Source organism: Ciconia boyciana, chromosome 11 (genome assembly GCF_034638445.1).
Source record: "Ciconia boyciana chromosome 11, ASM3463844v1, whole genome shotgun sequence".
Taxonomy (NCBI): Eukaryota; Metazoa; Chordata; class Aves; order Ciconiiformes; family Ciconiidae; genus Ciconia; species Ciconia boyciana.
This window is the reverse complement of record NC_132944.1, coordinates 6759405-6783248: the sequence shown is the minus strand read 5'-3', so window position 1 is coordinate 6783248 and position 23844 is coordinate 6759405. Positions and strand designations below refer to the sequence as shown.

Genomic DNA, 23844 nt, shown 5'->3' with positions numbered 1-23844 from the left:
CACTGCAAATTGTTATTTAATTAAGGAGATGGGACATTCAGAGGAAGCTTAATTACAGTTGCTTTCTGAAACCACTTATTATCTCATCAGGACACTGAGCTCAGCAGCAGGGTGAAAATCCCTCTTGGGCTGCCTTTACTATACGTGTTTTTTCCTTACACAATATTATCTTTTGGCTAAGTCCTGACCAAGGGAATGTGTTTTGCAGTAAAAATAAAATCAAAACGGCTTTATCCAGCTGCATTTGCAGAGGTGTGTTTGCTTATCTGCCGCCCTGGTCCTGGCTGCATCTGCCAGATGCCAGCGTTACCCCTGTACCATTACTCCCTCTGCACTGCAGCTCCCTTCTGCCAAGGAAATACTTTCCATCCAGACACACATGCAGCCAGGGCATTTGGCGCTTCTGCTATTATTAATGATGCTACGCTGGAGCTGATTGCATCCTCCCTTAAGTAGCATAAGGAAGGACAAAGAGAGGTCACCTTTGTTTTGCTGGAAGGTGTCCTTCTACAGAGGGACCTGGACAGGCTGGATCGATGGGCCGAGGTCAATTCTATGAGGTTCAACAAGGCTCAGTGCCAGGTCCTGCACTTGGGCCACAACAACCCCATGCAACGCTACAGGCTTGGGGAAGAGTGGCTGGAAAGCTGCCCAGCAGAGAAGGACCTGGGGGTGTTGGTCGACAGCCGGCTGAATATGAGCCAGCAGTGTGCCCAGGTGGCCAAGAAGGCCAATAGCATCCTGGCTTGTATCAGCACTAGTGTGGCCAGCAGGACTAGGGCAGTGATCGTGCCCCTGTACTCGGCACTGGTGAGGCCGCACCTCGAATACTGTGTTCAGCGTTGGGCCCCTCACTACAAGAGAGACATTGAGGGGCTGGAGCGTGTCCAGAGAAGGGCAACGGAGCCGGGGAAGGGTCTGGAGCACAAGGCTGATGGGGAGCAGCTGAGGGACCTGGGGTTGTGTAGCCTGGAGAAAAGGAGGCTGAGGGGAGACCTTATCGCTCTCTACAACTGCCTGAAAGGAGGTTGTAGCGAGGTGGGGTCGGTCTCTTCTCCCAGGTAACAAGTGATAGGATGAGAGGAAATGGCCTCAAGTTGTGCCAGGGAAGGTTTAGACTGGATGTTAGGAAATTTTACTTCACTGAAAGGGTTGTCAAGCATTGGAACAGGCTGCCCAGGGAAGGGGTTGAGTCGCCATCCCTGCAGGTATTTAAAAGCCGTTTGGATGAGGTGCTTAGGGACATGGTGTAGTGGTGGTCTTGGTAGTGTTAGGTTTATGGTTGGACTTGATGATCTTAAAGGTCTTTTCCAACCTATACGATTCTGTGATTCTGTGTGATTCTGTGAAGGTGCTTTTTTACCCAGACTCCCCCTCCAGGCAACTCAGATTCACAGGGAAAAGGCCGAGGAGGATTTGCTTGCCATCCCTTAGGGTTCTCCACTTCTATTACAAATTCCTGGCAAGATCCCCTTTAGTGTGCACAGATTTGAAACACTTCCCTGTGCTCAGTGGAACAGTGCATTGAGGTAAGCGAAGTTCATAAAGTCAGTGACCTCAAACTACACCCCGAGTTCACTCTGGGTTCATCCCTGAGGCCCTGGGCCAAGTCCATGCAGGTCTGCCCCATCAGCCCAGCTCCTCAGCTCTGTTTTTCAGGTGGCACCAGGCACGTTGGTCACAAAACCACTGCAGTGGCGCCTCTGCCCAGCGCAAGTGTCCAAGCCTTCAGCAGCACATGGTGCCCACAGATGTCCCCCAAGAGCTGTCTGCAGCTGGGGGAGGCGCTCCTTTGCACCGCTGCCAGCACTGCTTCCAGATGCAGATGCTCGTGAGTGGCACAGCCACACCGCTGCTAGGGAGATCAGCCTTCTGCAGACCGGGCCTGGCTTTGCTCTCTGCAGGTCGATCTCAAATGCCCTGTGCTAGCATCCACCTGCGTTGCACCTTCCTGCATTGCCACATCTGCACTGTGCACACTGCGCACAGCGGTCTGTAGCTGCCTTCAGCCAGCTTGGACAGGCCTGAACCTCCTTGAGCTGCCTGCATTGCAGTGCACTGCACAGCATACTACCGTACAGCATGGTATTGCCCACCGCTACGTTGGACAGCATAGCACTGCACACACAGTGCATCGCATTGCACAGTACTGCACAGCACACCACTGTGTTGCATTGCACAGCACTGCAGAGCATTGCACTGCCTTGCACTGCCTTGCACAGCCCTGCTCTGCGTTGCACAACGCTGTGTTGCACGGCACGGCACGGCACGGCACGGCACGGCACGGCATTGCACAGCGCTGCCTTGCACAGCAGCTCCCAGCAGCGCAGCGCGCTGCAGAACGCTGCGCGAGCCGCCCGTGCGAGAGCCAGCACGCATGCGCGCCTCGACACCCTAAACTCCGCCTCGATGGGCCCTAGACACGCCTCTCCCGGCAGCAAGCCCCGCCCCCAGCGGCAAGCCTCGCCTCTGCCAGGGCCGGCAGCTGCCAATAAAGAGGCGGCGGGCGGGGCGAGCCGCACCCTGAGGGGGTTAAGCCAAGATGGCGCCGGTGGGATCGCGGGCCAGGCTGTGGGCAGGTGTGGGCGGTGGTGGCGGCAGCCGGAGGGGAGCGGTGACGGCGTGAGCGCGGCGGCGGCCGGTCCCCTGCGCTTCTCGCGGCGTCATGGAAGCGGCGGCGGGGGGCGAGGACGGCGAGGAGCCCCCGCGGGAGGCCCGAGTCCTGGGTTCCGAGCTGGTGGAGACCTACACGGTGCGGAGCCGGAGGGAGGCTGCGGGTCGGGGCGGGGGGAGCGGCGGAGCCGGTGCCGGGGGTCCCGCGGAGGCGACTGGGGAGGCCGTGAGGGACGTGCCGGGCAGCGGGTGATGGTGGCAGCGAGGGGGGGATGTGGGGGGAGCGGGCCCGCCTCGCCACCTCAGGCAGCCTTGCGGGGTGCCGGGGGGAGCGGGCTGCGGCCGGGCTTGGCGCTGCGCTGCCTCCTGCTCGGTGCCGCTGTCTCCCTCCCGGCTGTGAGGAACCCAGGCAGCAGTTCTCGTCCCGGTTTTGTACTCAGGCTAAAGCCAGAGCGAGAATAATTCGGCAGAAGTTTCCGAGCGGTTTCTGCCTCCGTGGAGTGACGCGTGTTCTGGGAAATCAGCCCCGAAGGCGCGTAGGAGCGGGGCTGCGGGTCTCCAGGCGGTGAAAATGGGCCCCCTGAGCTCCTCGTGGCTTTGGCCCTCTGGGAGAGCTGGCGTTCTAGGGGAGGCTGAGTTTGCAAAGGTCACGTTCTCGCTTATATATGTTGATATGCATATGTGTGTGTATATGTACATATGATTATGAAAAACTGTTATCGAGTAAACATAGCTTTTAAAGCTGGACTCAATGTAGTAGGAAATCTTTCCTTACAGGTGAAAATACTGTAAAAATCCCTCTTGAAAAGCTACTTTTATTTTCAGAGGAAATCAGATGATTTGGAGTAGATGGTTTTTCTCTTAACCTACCAAAAAAAAGGAAAGATTGTCAACAGCATTTTAGTTTGGGGAAGGAATTAAATTTTTGATGTATAACTTTTTTAACTGGTTGTGTTGTACCAAGAGTTAATTGGTCTGTTTTTCAGGAAGAAGCTCATCATAAAACAAACCTCAGCATAATTACAGACAGAAAACATCTTGAGCACACCACCCTTTTGTTATATAACTAAAAAATGTTTTCTGCTCCTGCCTTACTTTAGTGTGACTTGAATGATCTTTTTTTTTTGTAGAATGCACATAATTACATAAGGTTTCTTCTGCTGTAGGAACCTAAAAGAGAAAAGGGAAAGGGGAGCAATGGTCTAGAAAGGCAGTATTTGTTAAGTTGCATAATAGTTACAAGTAATACTTCAGGTTACTGCCTCTGAAAAGGTACCTAGAGAAAACAGAGCAACAGGAGAGTGATTTCTGAGTTTATAATAGGACAGAGCATTTACACAGCTGTAGTACATGAAGGGCCTAACTCCTTTCCAATTGACAGCTCTTGAAACACTGTGTGGGAATGACTGTCAGGTGGTGAGTAGCCATATTTACAGACAAAAATGTCATGAGCATTCAGTGAAGGAGTTAGAAGCTTAAAATACATTCTGAAAATTGCCTCAGCTCTTTCTGTCATGTTAGTTACATAATGTGTATTCACAGAAATGATACTGCAGCTGTTGAGATGTTACCACTGTCTGTGTTAGGATGTGGTTTATCCCCCAAGGAAGTTTGTTTTCCCATTCCCTCATCAGCTGAGAGGCATGGTGAGTGAGCCTTGTGGTGTGGTGACTGGAAACTTCCATTTCAGGTGTGAACCCAGACTCAGCAGTGTTAATGTTTGTGTTGAGACTTTTCATGAGTATTTTACAATAGCAGTGAATGAGACATTCAAGTGAATTTAGTTGAGAAAATGTCAATGTTATCTGCCCCCTTATTCCACTGGAGGTTATGGACATGAGGTGAAATGTTAGCTGCTTTGTTGTTCCAGTCTGCAAACTAGTATTGTGGTACAGACAGCCTTTGGTAATACCATTAATGTGCTAGCTTGAGCTGTAGTTCAGGCGTGTAACTTTGTTGCAGGTGGTGTTCAGCAGATCAGCTGATAGTTGGGGATAACATTTTAAGCTGCTGCAGCTAAGCCCAAGGAAGCTTATTTTTTCAAGGCCAGATTTCTTTTTAAATGATTATGGTTCTAGAAATACCATGCTGTTTTAATGCCATTTTTCTTGGGAGCTTTAAAAGTAGGGTGTTTGAAAGGCAAGATTTACCAGTATTTGGTCCTACTTTGATTCTCTTGCTGCATTTTTGAAGGAGTTGTGGCATTAAGTTTACCTGTGTGTAAACCTCCTAAAACTGTTAGCAGGACTCCAAGCCTGCAGCCAGTTTGTATGAGATAGACCCAAGCCATTAGAAATGTAGGAATAGATCTTTGTAAAATTTCTGTTTTCATTTAAAATTATTCACAAGGTGAAATGTTTTACAAAAATCAGCATTTGTGTTTAGTGTTCAAAATTAGATTAGGGGCACTTAAGGACATGATAAAGACCTGTTCCAGAGCAGAAATGAAGAAATTAGATGGTGTAAAAGTCAGTAAAATTTGTCAAGGTGAGAAAGGAAATATATCAGTAGCAGGCTACATCTTTATCCATTAACATGTAGTAGTCAAGGTTGCAGTGGTCCTATTTACATCCTTGTTTTTGAAAGAATTGTTTTTCTTTTGGCATGTGTGCTTCCCATTGTACTCTCTATTTCAGAGCTCATAATCTCAATAGAAGGAGACTTATTCTAGTGACATCCATTTAACAGTTGTGAGATTAAATCCTGTAAAATATATCAGGGAGGCCCACAGTTCTGTGTAATTTTGAAGGTACTTTTAAAAATGTGATTCTTGTTGGAGTTGTTAGGGTGGAAGGCAAGGTATGGATAAATCCAGCAGGAAAAAGTACTGTAGAAGAGTATGAGTGCTTTTACTGGGTATATCTCCTGCATGTGCTGGTCCAAGGAGATGCTCGCTGAAGACTGGCTGATTGCTAGAAGGCCTTGAGGCTGCCAGTGCTTCATTTGTTTCCTGCTATGCATTTGGCTTAAAATTGCCTTCCTGCTTTTCCTGTCTTTTGCAGCTGTTTTGAATATAAATACTAGCTTTGATATTTAAGGAAAATACTGTGGCTTCCTTGAATGGGTGTAGACTGTCTGACTACTTGACAGGCAGGGAGGAGATGTGGTTGCATCACTACTCTGGAATTTGGGACCTACTGGCTGTAGTCACACCTGTGTCCCAGGCTTCCTGTGGGCAGCTGTGTCTGTTGTCTGTAAATTGAGGTGCTTGTCTTTTTCTTGACAGTACTGAAGTATGTGAAGTTGGATGAGGGATACTGTAGAAATGCAAGTTATCCATGTAAAGTGAGATGGTCAGGTTTTTGTATTGTGTACAGGAAGTAAACAAAAGGCAGTCTGGAATCACTGCTGTTCATTTAACAGCTGGTTTAAAATTATACATCTTAAAAAATTTTAAGTAAATATTTCACCTTTAAATGTTTAGGGAGATGAAGGCATGCTGTTCAGTGGTGTGAGTACTTAACTGCAAAGAGTTTTAAGTGACTGGTTAGAAAATCATGAAAATACACAGCACTACAGATATGCTAAACACTTTACAAAGTAGAACTTAGCCAAAACAACTGATTTATAAGAAAGGCATACAAAATTTATTACACAGAAGAGTTTGGTAGAGACATGGGGAGGAGGAAAAACCTGTGAATGTAAGCACTCTTGCATTTTATCTCACTAGAAATGCAGTTTTATGGCATAAATATGGGTGGAGATTTCACATGGTATATGTATGTCTGAGAGACAGTGCAGCATGATAGAATTTCATCATCTTTCCATGTATTCCTTCTAGCAGTTGGCCTGACAGGCAGTCCTTGAAGAATCTTAAACTGTCAGCCTTGTCATATCAGTGTGCTCAAAATTAATTGAAGGTCATATATATATGACTTTTTCAGAAACTTAGTGGGTTTTTGCTTTAAAATTATTGATTTCTGTATTGAAACAAGCACATAAACATATTGCATTTGTATTTATTCTTCAAGATAATGGCAGCTTGTGAATTGATGTGAAATCAGTTGCTGGCATTCTGCATACTGATGCTGTTTGAGGGGCGAATATGTACTGCTAGCTCTGGCTGCATTCTATGTGGGGAATGCTATGGCTTTTTAAAGACTGAATTTGAGGAATTGTATCAGTGCATGTAAACATGCACTTTAACAGGTATTTTCCTGACCAGGCTATCCATTTGGCTTGGTGCTATATTTCTAGAAGTGGTTAAGTGCTTGCCATCTCAGCAAAAGGATAAGAAACTTTTATTATATATTTACTCTTACCGTACTGTATACAGAGATGAGGGGCATTCCTTCCTGGAAATAAAGGTGGGAGCTGTGAAGTTTACTGGGTTTTCAATGTCTAATCTGAGGTTTTATGCATTGTGTACTCAATCTGCATTGCATTTAGCTATACTGCTTGATCTGCCATAATTTAGCAGAGTCAGCTTTTAAAAAGAACTAGTCTTTTTATTATGGCTTCTACATGTAGTACTTAGTTCTAACTGTAATCTTCTGGTTTCTTTGAGTCTCTCCTTGCTTTCCTCAGGGTTATGAGGAACTTTTGAATGCTCAGGTTATTCCTGTTCTAGTTTGTCACTGGCACAGTGAATAATCCTGATCTGCCATTTCCCAACACAACATGATAGGAAAGCAGATGTGGGCCTTAATTGAGACTGTAATTCTCTGTGGGCATTCATCTGTTTTCAGTACTCATCCAAACTCTGACGTGTCACTTGTATGCACTAGTCAGGCATCTTGATTCAGTTCTCTGTAGGACTTTGGTTTTGTTCAGCAAGCCATTGTCAGATGCTTACAAAAATATAGTTGGTATGAGATATAGATCATCTTTTAAAATGCAAGTGGTATTCTATTTAATGTTTGGTATTGTGCTGGTCTGTACTAACAGTAAGAGAAGACTCGCCTTTTACGTAACAAATCAAAACTGTTGATGCTTTTTATTTTCTCAAGTGGGTTTAGCAACTAGATGTGCATCATTCTCACAGCAGCTATGAGTCAGGTCTGTGTGATCTGTGGTAGTAAGCAAGTTCTCAACTGTATTAAATGCTTTCAAGATTTGATTACGAATTGGTGTTTTCTCCAAGGAATATAGTTGGATTGGATAACACAGTCTATGTAATGTGTTATTTTTAAGTAGCTGTAGAACTGGTTTTGCTGTGCCTTGTTTGTTTTCTACTTTGTTTTATTTTGTACCTTTAAAGTTTCTTTGGGATGGCTTGCTTCTGGCATATCCAAAGGGTAAATTGTGAGTTTCCTGCAGAACCAGTACTGTTCAATCTGGAAAGTCACCTACCATGAAAATCTTGAATTGTTTGGTACATGCATTGGTTAAAAATACTTAGTTTTGTGTGAAGAAATATTGGGTTGCCTTAGATGATTGTAGTGATTCTTTGGATGCAATTGTAACTCTCAGGAAGCTGTCTTGTGTGCTTTACCCTAAAAGGAATAAAATAGTTAACATCCAACCAACCAAAGGATTTGTCTAGATTTCTGAAAGGTTAAGCTCCAGATTTCTGCTTAACTGAAGTGACAGCAGGATGCTTGCCAAGTTCCTCTGCCCATTGTGGAACTGGGTAGATTGAAGAAGGGATGCTGCTGTCTCAGGCTTGTTGTGGATAGCTACGAATACCAACTTAACTTAGCTAGCAGAAGTCTTCAGAAGTAGCAGCTTCGATCTTGGTTGTTAACCTTTGGGTTGCAAAAATAAAAGCAATTGCTTTGCGCGAAGAAGCATCTGCAGCAGCCTTGTGAATGAGATCAGGCATCCTACATCAGCAAAGTCACCTTAGAGTTTGGATTAGCTTTTAGTTAACTATGATTCTTTAAGAAGGTAGAATCACCTTATAGTGCTACGTTAACCAGCACATCTCACAGTCAGCTTCTCTAAGACATGCTTTGCAGTTTCCTTACTTTAATTTCTTCCTTTCAGGTATACATTATTCAGGTCAGTGTTGGCAATCATCAGTGGACAGTCAAACATCGTTATAGTGATTTCCATGACCTGCATGAAAAGGTAAGGATATTAAAACTGTGGCCTTGGTCTCTTACAAAACATTGTACAGTTTGTATAGTTCTTTTGTATGGGACAAATTCTTTCCTCAATAAAGAGCAAGAATATCTGCCAGATACCATCTGAACTGTGGACTGTATCCTTTTTGTATGAACAACATTACTTGCCCCTGTTATGCTCCGTTCTTGAACTGGGGGATGTTCACCTGGACAGCTTTAGCCTTGGACAGAAGCTTGTATTAGAGTGGAGCTCAGGCTAGAGTCATCAAACGTTTTGCCAAGAGAGATGTTTATGATCAGCTGATCTAACTGGTAACCAAAAGCTGGATTGGAGCAAATACTCTCTTTTGGGAGGGGTGGATGATAAAACTGTTCTTAGACAGTAGCATGGGGTATTTACTAACTGGTGCTGATTAAGAACAGCGAGTGAAAATGAGGGAAAGTCTACTATATTCTACTATAAAGGCTGGGCTGCTTTATCAGAAATAAACCAGTTATTCTGTTGTTTTATCACCTTAGTTACATTCTGCCCTGTGGTACTGTGAGTGATTCTCTCAGGAAATGCTATTATTGAACTTCTCATGATTTTGGTATGTTGTTTCTGAAATGACCTAATACTTTGAAGTCAAAAGTTAAATTTACTGAAGTAATTTTATTTTTGGATCTTACCAGGATCAGGCAACATGCTCTTAATGTGTTCTGTTGCATCTTTTGTGCAAGTTCAGATGGTGAGTTGGGTAGTAACTCTGGTCTTTGCCTTTCAGCTTGTTTCAGAAAAGAAAATAGATAAAAATCTGTTACCTCCTAAGAAGATCATTGGAAAAAATTCCAAAAGCCTGGTGGAGAAAAGACAAAAGGAATTAGAGGTCTACCTGCAAACCCTGCTAGTCAAGTTCCCTGTTACTGCTCCAAAAGTTTTGTCACACTTCCTACACTTTCATTTATATGTAAGTTATGTGTTTAGCATATGCAATGGAGGCCTAAGGGTCTTTCCCTAGTTCTCTGACTTGGAGAGGATTGTATGGAGTCTTCACAAAATAGCTGAAACTGCTTTTTCAGCATTTTGCACAATGTAACCGAATGTATTTTTAAGATTTTTGACACTACTTATAATTGCAGTAGATACTGTGCTGGCAAGTAGTGTGGGTAGGGACTCTAAGAGGAGAAAATAAATGCTGGCAGGATAGTTGGAAGCTGTGAATAAATCTGAAGCTGAATTGGTTGTTAGGCTGAAGTCAATAGTGCTGGCTCTCTGAAGGAACATTGCATAATTGATCCCACACACACCCCTACTTAGTGGTTAATGGTTAGAGCTGTGGTTCACAGTGAAACAGTTTCCAGTAGCCCAAATGAAGAAAAATGGTCCTTCTCTGAGAAGCATGCTGATGGAGTGGCCTCTGGAGAAATAGCTCCAGCCAGCAGACAGAATGTTATGGTGAAGGGTGCTTGAAGTAAGAAGCAATGACTTGCTTTCATGTTCAGATTGCAATTTGTTCATTCATCTCTTGTGTATAATTAGGCTCTTTTGCAGTATGGCATCATGTTGTAAGGGGGAAAATGAACTTCCTAAAGAGGAAAATACACTGGAGAACTTAATGGAAAGGAGGAGCAGTAATTGCTTTGGGGTGGGATGTGCTGAGATGGCCCTTCATGGTTTCATATAAAGGCTTCAGAAATGAGTCGCAAGTGGTCCATTAGGTGTGTTAATTAAGCTTTGGCAACAAAGAAGAACCTGTTTTAGTTATGTTACATGAACATAATTATCCTAGTGAGACTTCAGAGTTTGACTTAGGTAAACAGTAGAAGGTTTACTTCATAGTGTTGCTGTTGCACTGCAGATTTGAGTGAGAAGCACTAGTTCGTCATGATTAAGCCCTCTAAAATGGATTAGAGGTTTTAAATGTATTAATGTGCATGATAATGTAGGGACAATTCTGTTCACATAGAGCAAACTTCCTGATCACCAGGAAGTTGCATAATTTTTCTATTCTCTGGCTAATCTCTCTTAAATGATGTCTGTTTCATTAATTTTTCAGTGCTGTAACTTCAGCAAAGGTTTTTATGCAGGCAGAAATTCTTCCTAGTCCCTCTCTTGTTTTTCAGTTAGACTATTTTTTCCTCTTGCTGTAATATTCATCCTTTTTTACTTTTCTAAAGAGTTAGCATTATTTGGATATGAATGCTTCCCTGTTTCTGTACTGTGCTTGTGTATTAAGAGCAAAGTTGTTGCTTAATCTGCATTTCTTTGCTTTAGAGCAGTCTGACTTAAGGTATAAACTCAATTTATTTGAGTTTATGTGGGGTTTTGCTTGGAACTTTAGAGTACTTTTAAATATTTACCAAAAAAAGTTAGTTAATCAGTGGAAAAGCTAAATGTTTACTACAGCAATTCTACTGGAAAATAACCTTCCTGCAGAACTTTGATCTCTTAAAATATCTTTGTTACCGGACAGCCCATGTGCATGGTTGAGCTATTATAATCCCTGATACTGCCTCATTAGTTTATATAGGAAAGCTGCAATATTTTTTGTCTATTCTTATTTGTAGTATTTCCAGTAGGGATTATTTAATTTTATTTCCCACGTTAATAGAACTAAATGGAGTAGAAATACCTACCATAAATATATTAAAACCACTTTGAAGCCTTTACATGTCACAGGGAAAAGCCAGGTACGGCTTAGCAAAGAGAAGCAGTTGCATGTGACAGCAATGTAGAACACTGTTGTTACTTTGACATTGAATAGGATGTCTGTAGTGATATGGGGATGCTTATTTTGTTGCACTGTCTTACACTTTGTCATAGAAGATTTGGTTTAACTTAAATAGAAGCTTTTGCAAGAAAAGAATTGAGTACCCACAAACTGCTGTTCAAGTGCTGTTCAGAGACACCTGCAAACAATGGACTTCTGTGGGTTTGATGCATATAAGTAGAGCTAAGACAGAGGTCTCTTGTAGACAGAGGAATAGAGTTGCTTTTTTTGCCTGCTAGTCACTGAACAGTCCAAGTCATAACCTTGTTTGTTATAAATGTAGAAGAAATTCCCGCTCTGTGTCCCAGATGACAAAAGGGATACAGAGTATAGTTTTCAATTAAGTCTGTGCATGCCAGATGAGTGTAATTGGCTTATTCAAATGAGTCAGAATTGTTGAATTTTGTTTGCAATGCAGCTTCTTGCTTGTTCTCAAAACTGTGGTGTGGAGGCTTTGTTCATCCTCAGTGAGTGGGGTTTCAGTTATACTAAGAATGTGCTTTTCTAAAATGCTTGCCTCATCAAATGAGCTGAACTGTCTGCTGCAGATGTCCTGTGGATTTATTCACTTGTTACAAATCATGAGGGATTTGTCAGCAAAGTAGACTCATCAAATACTCACTTTGTGATGATCCATAATATGTTTATCCTTTAACACCTTAAAATGAGATGCATGTGTCTAGGGGAAGCTTCACTATCACAAATAGCTTTATTTTTTCTTTTTGTGGGCCTTTGAGAGAGTACTGTTAGAAATGCTCAGAACTATTTCTGAACTTCCACAGAGCATTTGCTTTTTGTGGAGAGAAGTATGCCCAGATGGGAAATACTTGTACTTATCTTTGTGCACCTTCAGATTTAGAAGGAACAAATCCAGGCATTGAGAGTTTTCATCCTTTTTCTTTCCTCCTGGAGCTGTCAGTGCCTGGAATGGAGGTTGAGCATCTGCTTAGGTCCAGGAAGGCAGAGAAGATGGAGGATGGGGAAAAGGGGCTTTTGAATTACTCTACAGCAAGCATAATAGAATTTGAAGTCCAGAAAACTAATTACTTTTATATATCTCCTTCCCTGTAGACCTCTTAGTCTAAAGTTTTCTGTGTATTAGTGATATTCCAAGGAAATGTTGAGTGCTTGGTGCATTAGGTTAGTCTTAATGTTAAAATTTGAAGAACACTGTACTTCTAATAGATTCTTCACAACTGAGCTTTCTTTCAAGTTGGGCTAATAATGGCTAGTAATAGTTGCTCTAGTTGCTGTTGCCCTTTTCTAATATATGCAGGATGTTGTTATTTAAATGTAGTTCAGTATCTTCCATCTTGGAAATGAAAATCATATGAAAGTAAATAATTTCAGGTCATTTTTATGAAGTATTTTCAAGTTACAAAGAAATCCATAAGACACAATCACAGTTGCTTTCTGTTTAAAAAAGTCTTGTACTGCAGCAAAAAAGGGAGACTTCAGCAAAGGTACACATTGAAAAATGGGAACCATAAGTATGTAAATAACACTCAATTACAATGGTTTATTCTTTGCAGGAGATCAATGGGATCACTGCTGCATTGGCTGAAGAGCTCTTCCACAAAGGTAAAGAACTTGCAAGAATTTATCTGGGAATGGTTTCCTCTAGGTGCATGCATTTGTATACCTGTGATATTTAATCTCCAGACAATGAGAGATCTGAATCCTCCATATCAGACTGAGTCTTTTTCTTCCCCTTCTTCTCTTCACCTTTTTCTTGCTGTTTGCGCTTTGATTCAGGCTGCATTTGGAAGGAGCTGTGACAGTAGTGCAGCTACTTTTGGAAACAAAATAGAAATCGGTGAATTTAGGATTTGAAAAGGGCCTACTAGTCTGTGTCCTAAAAGGATAGGATGTAGTATGGGTGATCAGAACCTTTTAAGGTTTCTGTCTTGGTATGTTTTAGTGTAACCTGTAAGGAAGTTTGTTTTGTATCAATGAGTCCTAATATAGTGTGTTTTAAATGCAAGAGACCACTTTATATATCTAAATTAATACTGTTCTTCCAGAATTCAGGAAACATAAGACCTTCTGGTCAGTTAATTAAAGGATGTGCTTTTCTGAGGCTGGCAGATGAAAATGAAATGCACTTACTGTAACTGCAACAGCTCTAACTGGACCATTAACAGCAGGAGGCATGTGAAATGATTAACCCATGCTAATTTTGTTTTGAAGGATGTGCTAGATGCTATGGTATAATTCCAGTTGGCTGAGGTGATAGGTGAAGTGTGTTTCAGCATGCCATTTCAGATTGTTCTTGCACAAAATTAACTTTAGATGAAGCCATTTCAGAGGGTCCACTCAGCAAATTTTGGAACATTTTAAAGGAAGCTCCTGAAGAAATCTTTCCTGACTTTGTAGTGCCTGCAGTCTTGCTGATACCAGAATCACTGATGTCTGACTGCTGTATATTAGTGTAGCCTTCCAGTAATGTGCAGCTGGACTCTTGGACTTGCTCCCACAGAAGCCAAAGGGAATTTTACTCAGAGCATTTCTGAGAACCTCTTATCATGAAAGCTGATGTCCTCTTGTCCATGAAGTCAAACTGATGTCCCTAAAAGGAAGAGGAGAAAGATATTAATTCCACATGTGTGTATTCTGACTGCTGTAGTCCACATTGACTCTTGCGATGCCTTCAGAGAGGCTTTTGGATGCTGTTTCCTACTGTTCCTAGAATGAAATGGGATTGTAAAAATATTGTCAGATAATGCATTTCCTGTTCTGGGAGTTTGCATTGGTATTAGTGTGGTGAAAGTCCTCATACTCTCCAAGAAAACATATTTGTTACAATTCTGCATTTAGACAGCATAGCAAAAGATGTAAGGTCTGTTTTTTAGATGGCAGGTGCTGCTTTTTCTGAATAGAATAAGTCCTAACTGTTATAGAACTTAGGGGTAACTCAGAAGTTTAGTATCTCGTACATTATATAAATGGACGTTGATTCCAGTCGTGTTAAGACTGAGGGAAATTTGCCATTAGTTGCATTAGGAGTTTCAGGCTTGTATGATGAGAAGTGTCCATTTGAACACCTAGATTATTCTGATGTTAAAAGGAATCTTAATTTGGCCATTCTAGTTTAAAGTGGCAAAAAAGGACACTGTTTTGGTACCTTAATCGTGAGCTTAGAATATAAATGACAAACATTTAATCTCTAACATTAGGTCTTCCATGTATCATTTATTCTTTTGTAACCATTGCAGCATGGTGTTTGATACCATCATACTCTGTTTTTCAGGAGAGCAGTTGTTAATGGCTGGAGAAGTCTTCACCATCAGACCCTTGCAGTTACATGCTGTCACTCAACAGTTGCTACAGGGGAAGCCTACATGTGCTAATGGAGATGCCAAAACAGATCTAGGTCATATTCTAGATTTCACTTGTAGGCTGAAGTATTTAAAGGTGAGCTATGCTTGCACAAATACTGGAGGTGGTGTTTCTGCCGGACTGACATGATTCTTAGCATACTTTTGGAGTCTAGTTTGAATGCACAAGCACTTTACTGATAGTAAATTCCTGCAAGCATTTAGAAGTCAATGTTAAACAGGTGTTTAATTCTGCCAACCTTCAGTACACATATAGTTCTCTAACAAAGATGTTGATTCTCCTATGTGATGTGGAGTCTTCAGCAGTGTTCCCTCTAGAGGTGCAGCCACAGAATCTTACTGGGTGCTAGTAGGAATGGGGAGATAAATATTATTCTCTTCAACCCTGCATTCTTTGCAGACACTATGGGTAGGCCAGTGTATATGTATACATATGCGTACACACATGTGTATATAAATCCTGTCCCCTTTCTCACCTTTGACTGTATCTGAAAGTTAAAAAAACCCCAACTAACAAAAACCTCAGTCTCGTACATGAGATGGGCCTGAATTTCTAGCTAAAATACCATTTCAGAATAAATGTAAAATGGTCTTAGAACAGATCATTTTTGTCTGGAGCCAATTTGGTGTTTTTCCTACCAAATAAGTGAATTGGAAAGACTTTTCCTGAGTAACTTTCTTAACACTGTTTGCTACAGCTCAAAAAACTCTTTTTAACCCCTTTATTATATGAAGATCTTCCTTTTTAACTGTGGCGTGTTCAAAGGGGAAACAAAGTAGTGGATCAGGTGAAGCTTCACTGGAGGACTTAAGAAGTTACGAAAGCAAAGCCACAGCTCTACTGATATTCCTGTGGATCTTCAGTTGCCTTTGCCATCCTCTGTGTGTATAGAATCCTCTGAACAGAGGATTCTCTAGCTGGAGAAGACCATATTGTTTAGAAAAATACCCATCTTCAGAATTTCTGGCCCTTCTGAATGCTTGTGAGTGGGCACCTTCAGAGCTTGTAAGATACATATAAGACCAGACAAAAACCTTAGAGTTTTCTCCCAAAATTATATTCACAGCAAACATAAATGAAACCACCTGTCTTTTATGCTGCTGACATGCTCTGAGGCCAGAATCTGATGACCACATGGAAATATTAGATACACTTTTATTAGATGTGTACCAATGTCTAATGTTTTCTTCAAACCCATCTTGTCAATGCCTTGAACTTCATCCCCCGTAGTGGAATTGAAGACAGTTCTGTCTTGGAGGGTCCAGATGTTTCAGGGAAGTTTCTTTAGTGAATGCAGCTCTGGCTTGGTCAGCTGAGAATGAAGCCTTGGTCAGTCTTGCCTATGGTATCTTTTTGCTTGTCCCCTGTGCTACAAAATACAAGCACAAGGTGGCAGTTCAAGTTCAGTGCACTTAGCTGGAGCAACTAACATTTTTTTTCCTGCAAAGTTAATCTGCAAGTTTCATGAATCATTTCATACTTGAAAAATTGGTTGGAACTGGCTGTCTTTCCAAGCTACTGTATTTGTGCTATTGCCTGTGTAAGACTGTCTGAAATGCAGACAAGTTGGACTATGTGCACTAACTCTGTTCTTAAATGTCGATTACTAGGTGACTGGAACAGGGGGACCTTTTGGAACCAGTAACATTCAGGAGCATCTCTTGCCTTTTGATCTGTCAATTTTCAAATCGCTTCATCAAATAGAGGTATGACTGACATACTGCTTGTAATTTTATAGAGGGTCTGCGAATGCCAGGTCTGCTTCATATCTCTCAGAACTGGTAATTGTATGCTTTGATATGGTGCTAGAATTGGGGAGTGCAATGTTTAGAAGGACTGTTTCATTTGTAAAACTTGTTTCACAAGACTTGGAAATAAGGATGCCAAATTTAAGTGTTTAGAATAGCTTGCACTGTGTGTGTCTTCAAAAAGAATGTGATTTCCAGCATATACACAAAACCTGAAACAGGGTGGCTTTCCATTGCCTTGAAGATCTAACAAATGGGTTATAATAGGATCTCTTATTACAAAGTACTTTTCATTTGGAAAGCACCAAATATTTGTGAAAATGTCCTGATGTTAAATTCGCTTGTGAAAGTGCACTTTTGGGCGTAGTGCTTCTCGCTTGATAATTTGCAGGATTTTTTCATTGGTGTGCTTTCAACACGAGTGACAGGGTTTCTAGAAGAAGTTGTTCAATAAGTATTTTACGAAATACTTTCCTCACCACTTCCAGATATATCCAGAGAGAGAATATCAGATTTTATCATGCAATCTGTAGTCTGTGTCCACTTTTGGTGGGTGCAATACCTTTTCTAGTACATGAAAACTCTTGTCTCATTGATATGAGAGACTGAGTTGGTTAAGAACTGAAGTGGATTCCTGAAGTCAGTGATTTATTGACATTTTAATGTGGGAAAGAAACTGCAGGGTGGGAGAGAGTCTAACATACTGCAGGGAGGATATTGCAGAATAGTATAAATTTTGCCCTTTCCTGTGAGCATGGATAGTTTCAGGTGTAGCTTTGCTTAATGGGGTGGGGGGGAGGTTTTTGGTCTTTAAGTCTTTTGCAATTGTATGTTCATGAAAAGTTTTGGATTGACTGGCACCAGACTCACATATTCATCTAGCAGTAAATGCTGTCCAAAAATTAACAGGGGTAATCTGGAAAGAATTTTTTCAAGGGTGGCAGGAGTTCTGTCTCTCTCTGTTTAGTGTGGTTTTCCTGATGCACCAGCAAATGTGCCAGTTGTAGTGGTTGCACAATGTGTGCAGCTGTCTACAGAGAAGGATCTGGTTGCTGGACAGAGTCTGTAGCAGACCTTTGGTGGTGATGTTCCAGCTTGATCCTACAGAAAAAAGACTATGTAGTCTTAAACTTAGTCTGTGTAATTAGCTCACTAGCATATTAAATGCTTAGATTAGTATCCTCACTTCCTAGGCATTTCTTTTTTCTTATTTACAATAAAGAACATATGATACCTAAATAAACTTGTCTGCAGGTAGAGCCATAGTTTGAGATACTTCTCTTTTTGATAACAGTAAAATACTGTGCCCTGTTAAACTGCCTGGGCAGTTTCACCTTGAAGAATACATGGGGCAGGTAGAAAGTCAATGGCAAAGAAGCTTTGTTCAAATAAATGTTTGAATTCCACTTTTCTGTAGTTGTGTTTCTAATTTCTTGCTTTAGCTTTACCAAATGTTGGTATTTCTGACCTGATAATTGCAGGAGATTTTAAGGGAGTGGTGTAACTACTTTCCAAATTGGCAGAGAATCTGCTATTGAAGCTTTTAGCTGCCTCTTCCATATCTCATATTTGTTCTAGCATTTCTGACTTTGTAACTTTTTTTTAAATAGATCAGTCATTGTGGGGGAAAGCTTATCAAAGGGCTGACTTCATCAAAACATGCTCTGGCCACGATGAGTGTTCGATTTTCAGCAACATCAATGAAGGTAAGAGTGAGTTCCTACTTCTGGTGAGTGTTTAAAGCACATGCAAAAATAACATGCACATTGTGGAAATATCCATTTGGAGTCCATGTACTTTTCTGTACTGCCTGTTGCAGGTTCTGCTTTTAAAACTATGGAACTGAAAGGGTTTGCTAACCTTTCAGCATCTTAGCTTTAGTAAGTGGAGAAAGTGTTTACATGTGTCCCTTCACAGGGACATTTCTGATGCTTTTATTGGAGTGTATGTTTCTGTTACTCATCCAGAACTGAATGCATTTGTCTTATTCTTTTCTCTGGGCTTTGATTTGGCAAGGGTTATCCAGTAGCATAATTTTCACAGTCCCTGTATTGTTCCTCCACTTTCCCCAGTATGGATCAGCTGGTAGTGTTGGAACTCCCTCCATGTAGATCTAAAATAATTCTGACCCAGTCAGCTCACATTTGAAGATCTACAACTTTAATCTAGGTGATTACAAAGCTTGGAAATCTTCCTTACTTACATAAGGTTGTTTGGATTGTTTTCAAAACTATTAGCTTTCACTGAAGACATAAGCATAATATTTTAGTGTGCTTGTCTTAAATAGGAAATCCTAGTGCCTGAGGCCTCTGAGTTTGATCAGTGGGAGCCAGAGGATGCAACTTCAAGTTGTCCAGTGACAGCAGTTATCCCAACTTGGAGAACTTTAACAACTTTGGATATGAGTCACAATAGCATCTCTCAAATTGATGAATCAGTGGTAAGAAATATTTTTTCATTTGTGAAAAAAAGTATGACTGATCTTCTGTGGCACATTACACAGTAGGGATTTTGCATTTGCTTTATATATCTATCTTCTGAAAGATTTTCACTTGCACTTTATATTGATTAGCTACTCAAGTTAATGCTTAGGAGATTTTTCTTTTACTACTTTGATATTTTCTTTGCTAAGGGAGAAAAGTTTGTCTCTGTGCTCTGTAAGTAACACTGCTGTGAATACTGACTTTTTGAAATGTGCTTTTACTGTTTGCATTGGCATTAGGCCACTTACAAAAGTTTTTGTTTTTTTTAAAAAAACAAAACACCTCTTGGGCTCAACTTTGGAGTGTTATCAAGCCTTCTTGACATCAAAACAGTATGAAGAGCGTGGAAACAAAATTTGGAGTATTTTGCCAGTACCTTAGAATTATGTTTTGTAAAAATGTTATTAAGAAAAATATTTTAGCATTCGTCACAAGAACGTGTGAAATACGAACATAACTTTTTACTTGAACTACTCTTGTGAAGCAGGAAATAGTTATGTCTGTAGCTCAGCTAGAGATCATGGACTTGGAGTGCAGTTTTCTTGTTCAGGATTTTTTATGATGTAGACTTAGGGTTCTTCAGGTCTGAGTCCAAGCCTTAACTACAAGGCAAATCATTGGTGAGGTTACAACCAAAATAAAGTGGATGCAAATACATTGATGTCAAAATTCAGCATCAAATTCAAGGTTTGAGTCTTCCAAAAATAAAAGGCTTTCTGGGTTAAAGTGCATTTTCAAGAGGTTTGTGTGACCTTGTAATGCTTGGCTAGTATAATCAAAACATGGAAACAAATCTTTGGACTTACTCTGATTTTTGGTACTGTTGTCGTTATCCAGGTTTCTGTGTAACATAGATATGCTTGTGTGATAAGACAAACACCTATTAATGAGTTTAGTCTATAGTTAATGGGGCTAAAATGGGAGCAGCTTATTTGTCTTCAGTGAGAAACCAGGTTTCGAATTAAAACTTAACCATGCTCCTTTCATAAGAACAAGATTCCACTCTTTTGTTGCACTAGGTCATATGGATTGCTTTTTAATACCAAAAGCTGAGAAGAGAGACTGTGCATTGGATACTACCTTTCCTTTGCTTGTTGGTTAGCTGATAGTGAAGGAAGTATGTCCCGAATTTATAAGCTAAAATGTATTTAACACATGCATTTTTTTCTCCTCTTCTAGAAATTAACTCCAAAGATTGAGTTCCTGGATTTGAGTCACAATGGGGTGTCTCTGGTAGAAAATTTACAGGTAAGTGATGCTTTCGAAGGTGGTTTTTTTTTTTCCAGACTGCCTGAGACCTTAGAACACAGATTTTCTTGCTTCAGAATTTTGTTGCTCATCTTCCTCATGGAGAATAGTTTAAGCCCAAATAGTTTATCCTTCATAACATCAAGTACTCTTTTAATGGTGCATTTCTTACTTGCTCTGGATATTTTCATTTCTTTGCCAATATTGACACACAACATTTAGTTCTTATCTAAATTCATTCACTGCCAGCTGTATATGTGGGTTGGCAAAAATGCAGTTGAGGAAGTTCCCTTTCTACAAGCTTGAACCTGTGTAATGAACAATTTCATGTCATGTTTTTTATGCTCGGCAGTGTCCGGCATGAAAACTGTTGCACAAAAAAATGAGCAAGCCATAATACAATATCTTTTGATATTGTTTAATGAATTTTCTGTGCTTTTGTAGCATCTTTACAACCTTGTTCACCTGGACTTATCCTACAACAAGCTTACATCACTAGAAGGTGTTCACACAAAACTGGGAAACATCAAAACTCTGAATTTAGCAGGAAATCAGCTGGAAAGGCTGTGTGGTCTTAACAAACTGTACTCATTAGTCAACTTGGATCTGAGCAACAACAAACTAGAACAGGTGACTTGATTTTTTCAGTGTCAAATTGATTTGTGCTTTAAATCACAAGCAATTTCTTTTAGTGGGTGGAACTGCAAATAAATAAAAGTGGCTGTAGTGATTTTTTCCTGGTTATCGTATGTATGTGACTTATGTAACAAATGCTCAGTCTATGCTCATTTTCATTTAGCCAATCTGTATTCATCCTTTTATTTAAAAACTTTCAGATTGATGAAGTAAAAAATATAGGAAACCTCCCATGCTTAGAAAAGGTGGTCTTATCCAGCAATCCGTTGAGCATCATCCCTGATTACCGGACCAAAGTACTTGCTCAGTTTGGGGACAGGGCCTCAGAGGTAAGCCATGGTGCACTTCTTCCTTTCAAGCTGGCATTTGAAAAAATCTTTTTTTAAAGCCTGGTGAGGAAGGTAGCATGAATGTTCTAAAAACCTGATGAGTTTTTAGTGTGTGTTGGAGAAGGTCTTTAGAGAATGAAACCATACTAACATTATTGACTATGCTCCTGGATCTAAATGAAAGTTTACCCTGTCTTCATTGGGTAACAGTATGTCAATATTGAAACACAGTTGTGCTAGAAGGGTGTTAAGCTTACCAAGCATTTCTGAGTTTGCATTAAATTCATATTATGTTAGAGCAAGGTCTGATGTGATAATAGTTTTTGTGTAATGGTTACAAAGATGCACATAGTTTGCATTAAGCTAAGATAATTTTTGATTATTACATTAATAAAAATTAATTGCAGAGCTGCCTTGTTTTCAATATTTTTAGATGCTTTAACATTTTTTTTTAGGTCTGTTTGGATAACATCGTTACCACAGAAAAGGAACTAGACACTGTGGAAGTCCTAAAGGCTATTCAAAAAGCAAAGGAGGTGAAATACAAACTGAGCAACTCTGATAAAAAGGTGAGTTTGGTGCTGTGAGAGGAGTAGTGTGCTGCGTGCAAAAGAACCTTACAAAAAGACTTCTACAAATTAGATCTAAGCAGAATTCATTAAACTTTCCTTAGCATTAAAGTTTTTACACTTTCTTTGTGCTTTAATCTGGTATGAACTTTTAACATTACCTCTTTCCTATTTAGTTTTCAATGTAATTTCAGTAATTATCTGACCTTCCTTTTTGTGCTGACTTGGGAGAGAGGAAGTGGGAGGAAAAGATAAAATGACTTAATGGTGTACACAATGAATATGCAATTGACCTTAACAGCCATATTTTACATCTTATACAAGTATTGCAGAGGTGTGATTTTACTGTTTGTGTTGCAGAGTACTGAAATGACTTTCCCAAACTGTCATCTTGTGGGTATTTAGCAGTGGGAAAGAATCAGAAATCTGAATCCTCCTTGCCTTCTCTCATGTGTGTCTGCTGTGTGGTTGGTTAGTCTTGTTTTTGTAATAAACTTAACTATCAGAACCTGTTCTGTCCCTGCAGTGTAGAAAATCCTGTTTTCATTCTTCTGTGGTTTGTGAAACTCACTGCTAGTTTTGTCAATACAGTGATGAGTCAGTGATCGGAATGACTTCTCTAAATGAATTTTTAGTGGAATTCCACTTAGTGTGAAAACAGAAACTTCAGAGGATGTGATCCTCCCCTCAAAAAAAAAAAGCTGGCACTAACTTTCCTTTTACTAAAATTGAGGAAGCTTGTGTAGACTTATTTTAGTTCAGGATCTAATGTCCTGTGTACTTAGTTTTTTTTCCTTTAATCACTGCATACTTTCTTTATTAGATCAGTGAGGACTCCAGGCTCACTGCTGCCAGCTCCAAATCAAACTGTTCTTCTCTTACTGTTCGTCCTTCCTCTCCCTCTCTGCCTCGTCCTGTCAGCTCCAGCCAAGGTAATCATGTATGTATCGTGCTGCTGGGCTGAGCCTCTTGGTTCTGCTTTTCTAAGCTGCATTGATATACATGAATATTATGTGCATGGATATAGGGTTTATCAAGACAAAGCAGAAAGATCTGGTATTATTGGCTTAGATAGTGGAAGTTGTATTGTGAATCAGCAAAACTGTCCTGTTGTTCACCATAGTGTTAATTAACTGTAGTGTAAGTTTGGGTACAGGACTACTTCTACTGCATCATCCTGCAGAAATCGCCAGCAGAGGACTAAGTGTCTTTTCCTAGTTTAGATACATGCCTTAACGGAAGACCATGGCATGTATAGACATGTTTTAAAATTGCTTCTATACCTGTTCTTGGTCTGCAAAAATGGGACCTCAGGCAGCATCTGTTCTATTACTGCTTTTTTGCAAGAGCTGCATTTCTGTCAAACCAGAAGGAAAATGAAAAAAGGAGATGAGTAAAAGGCAGTTGTGGCATTTGTGTTCTGGCTGAGCCTGAGATTTCAGCACATCTGTTGTGCTCTACAGCACCTGCTAACCTTACGTGAAAACTGTTTTTACTGTATGTTTCAAATAAGTGTGCCTTTTGCATTAAGGAACTTAGAAGAATGGCTTATTTTTCATCTTTTGTGGGAGCCCGTAAGACTGACTTATGTGAATATTCATTTTTGACTGAGAAGAAGAGATAAAGACACTGGTTTTTGGCTTTTGTCTGATTGGAAACTTAAAGTGCAGTAGGATATGAATAGTGGGAGAAGACTTTGTAAACATTTAAAAGAGCAGGGATTATATTCTCAATAATTCGGGGTGGAACAGCTTGCTTTTCCCAATAAATCAGTGGATTGGTGGATGGAGGAGAGAAACATGCCTGAAAAGCTTGAGCTTTGAAAAAAGTCCATTGCTGTGATTTCTGCAAAGTCAGTAGAGGTTTCTTAGTTCGCTCTATAAAAGTGAAATTGTTCTGACAGCATTTTATTAAAGGACAGACAACTTAGATACAGATTTAGTTGCTATTTATGTACTTTGTTTGCCTTTGTAGCCCTTCTAGATCACTTTTCATCTGCAGATAAAATGCCAGTTTTTCCAAAATGAAGTCAATGCTTGCTTTAAAGTATTAATCATTTAAGTTACAGGATTGAGACAGTTTGTCTATATAACAACCTGCAGTTTTATACAGGACTAGCTG

The 23844-nt window shown here is 40.6% G+C and overlaps 1 protein-coding gene across 6 annotated transcripts in view; it reads left to right on the top strand.

Moving 5' to 3' along the window:
• Positions 1-2529: 2529 nt before the first annotated feature.
• NISCH (nischarin) overlaps positions 2530-23844 on the top strand; it is a 32147-nt gene continuing 10832 nt past the window's right edge. For 5 of the 6 annotated variants that reach the window (XM_072875864.1, XM_072875863.1, XM_072875865.1 and 2 more), the window contains exons 1-13: positions 2530-2752; positions 8542-8625; positions 9386-9568; positions 12904-12952; positions 14622-14785; positions 16321-16416; positions 18069-18164; positions 18746-18898; positions 20121-20189; positions 20634-20819; positions 21026-21154; positions 21610-21723; positions 22547-22655. In XM_072875864.1, coding sequence (XP_072731965.1) covers positions 2666-2752; positions 8542-8625; positions 9386-9568; positions 12904-12952; positions 14622-14785; positions 16321-16416; positions 18069-18164; positions 18746-18898; positions 20121-20189; positions 20634-20819; positions 21026-21154; positions 21610-21723; positions 22547-22655 — 1519 coding nt within the window. In that variant the 5' untranslated portion in view covers positions 2530-2665. Of the gene's footprint in view, positions 2753-8541; positions 8626-9385; positions 9569-12903; positions 12953-14621; positions 14786-16320; positions 16417-18068; positions 18165-18745; positions 18899-20120; positions 20190-20633; positions 20820-21025; positions 21155-21609; positions 21724-22546; positions 22664-23844 lie in introns of all 6 variants that reach the window. The other variant, XM_072875868.1, reaches the window with a different exon arrangement.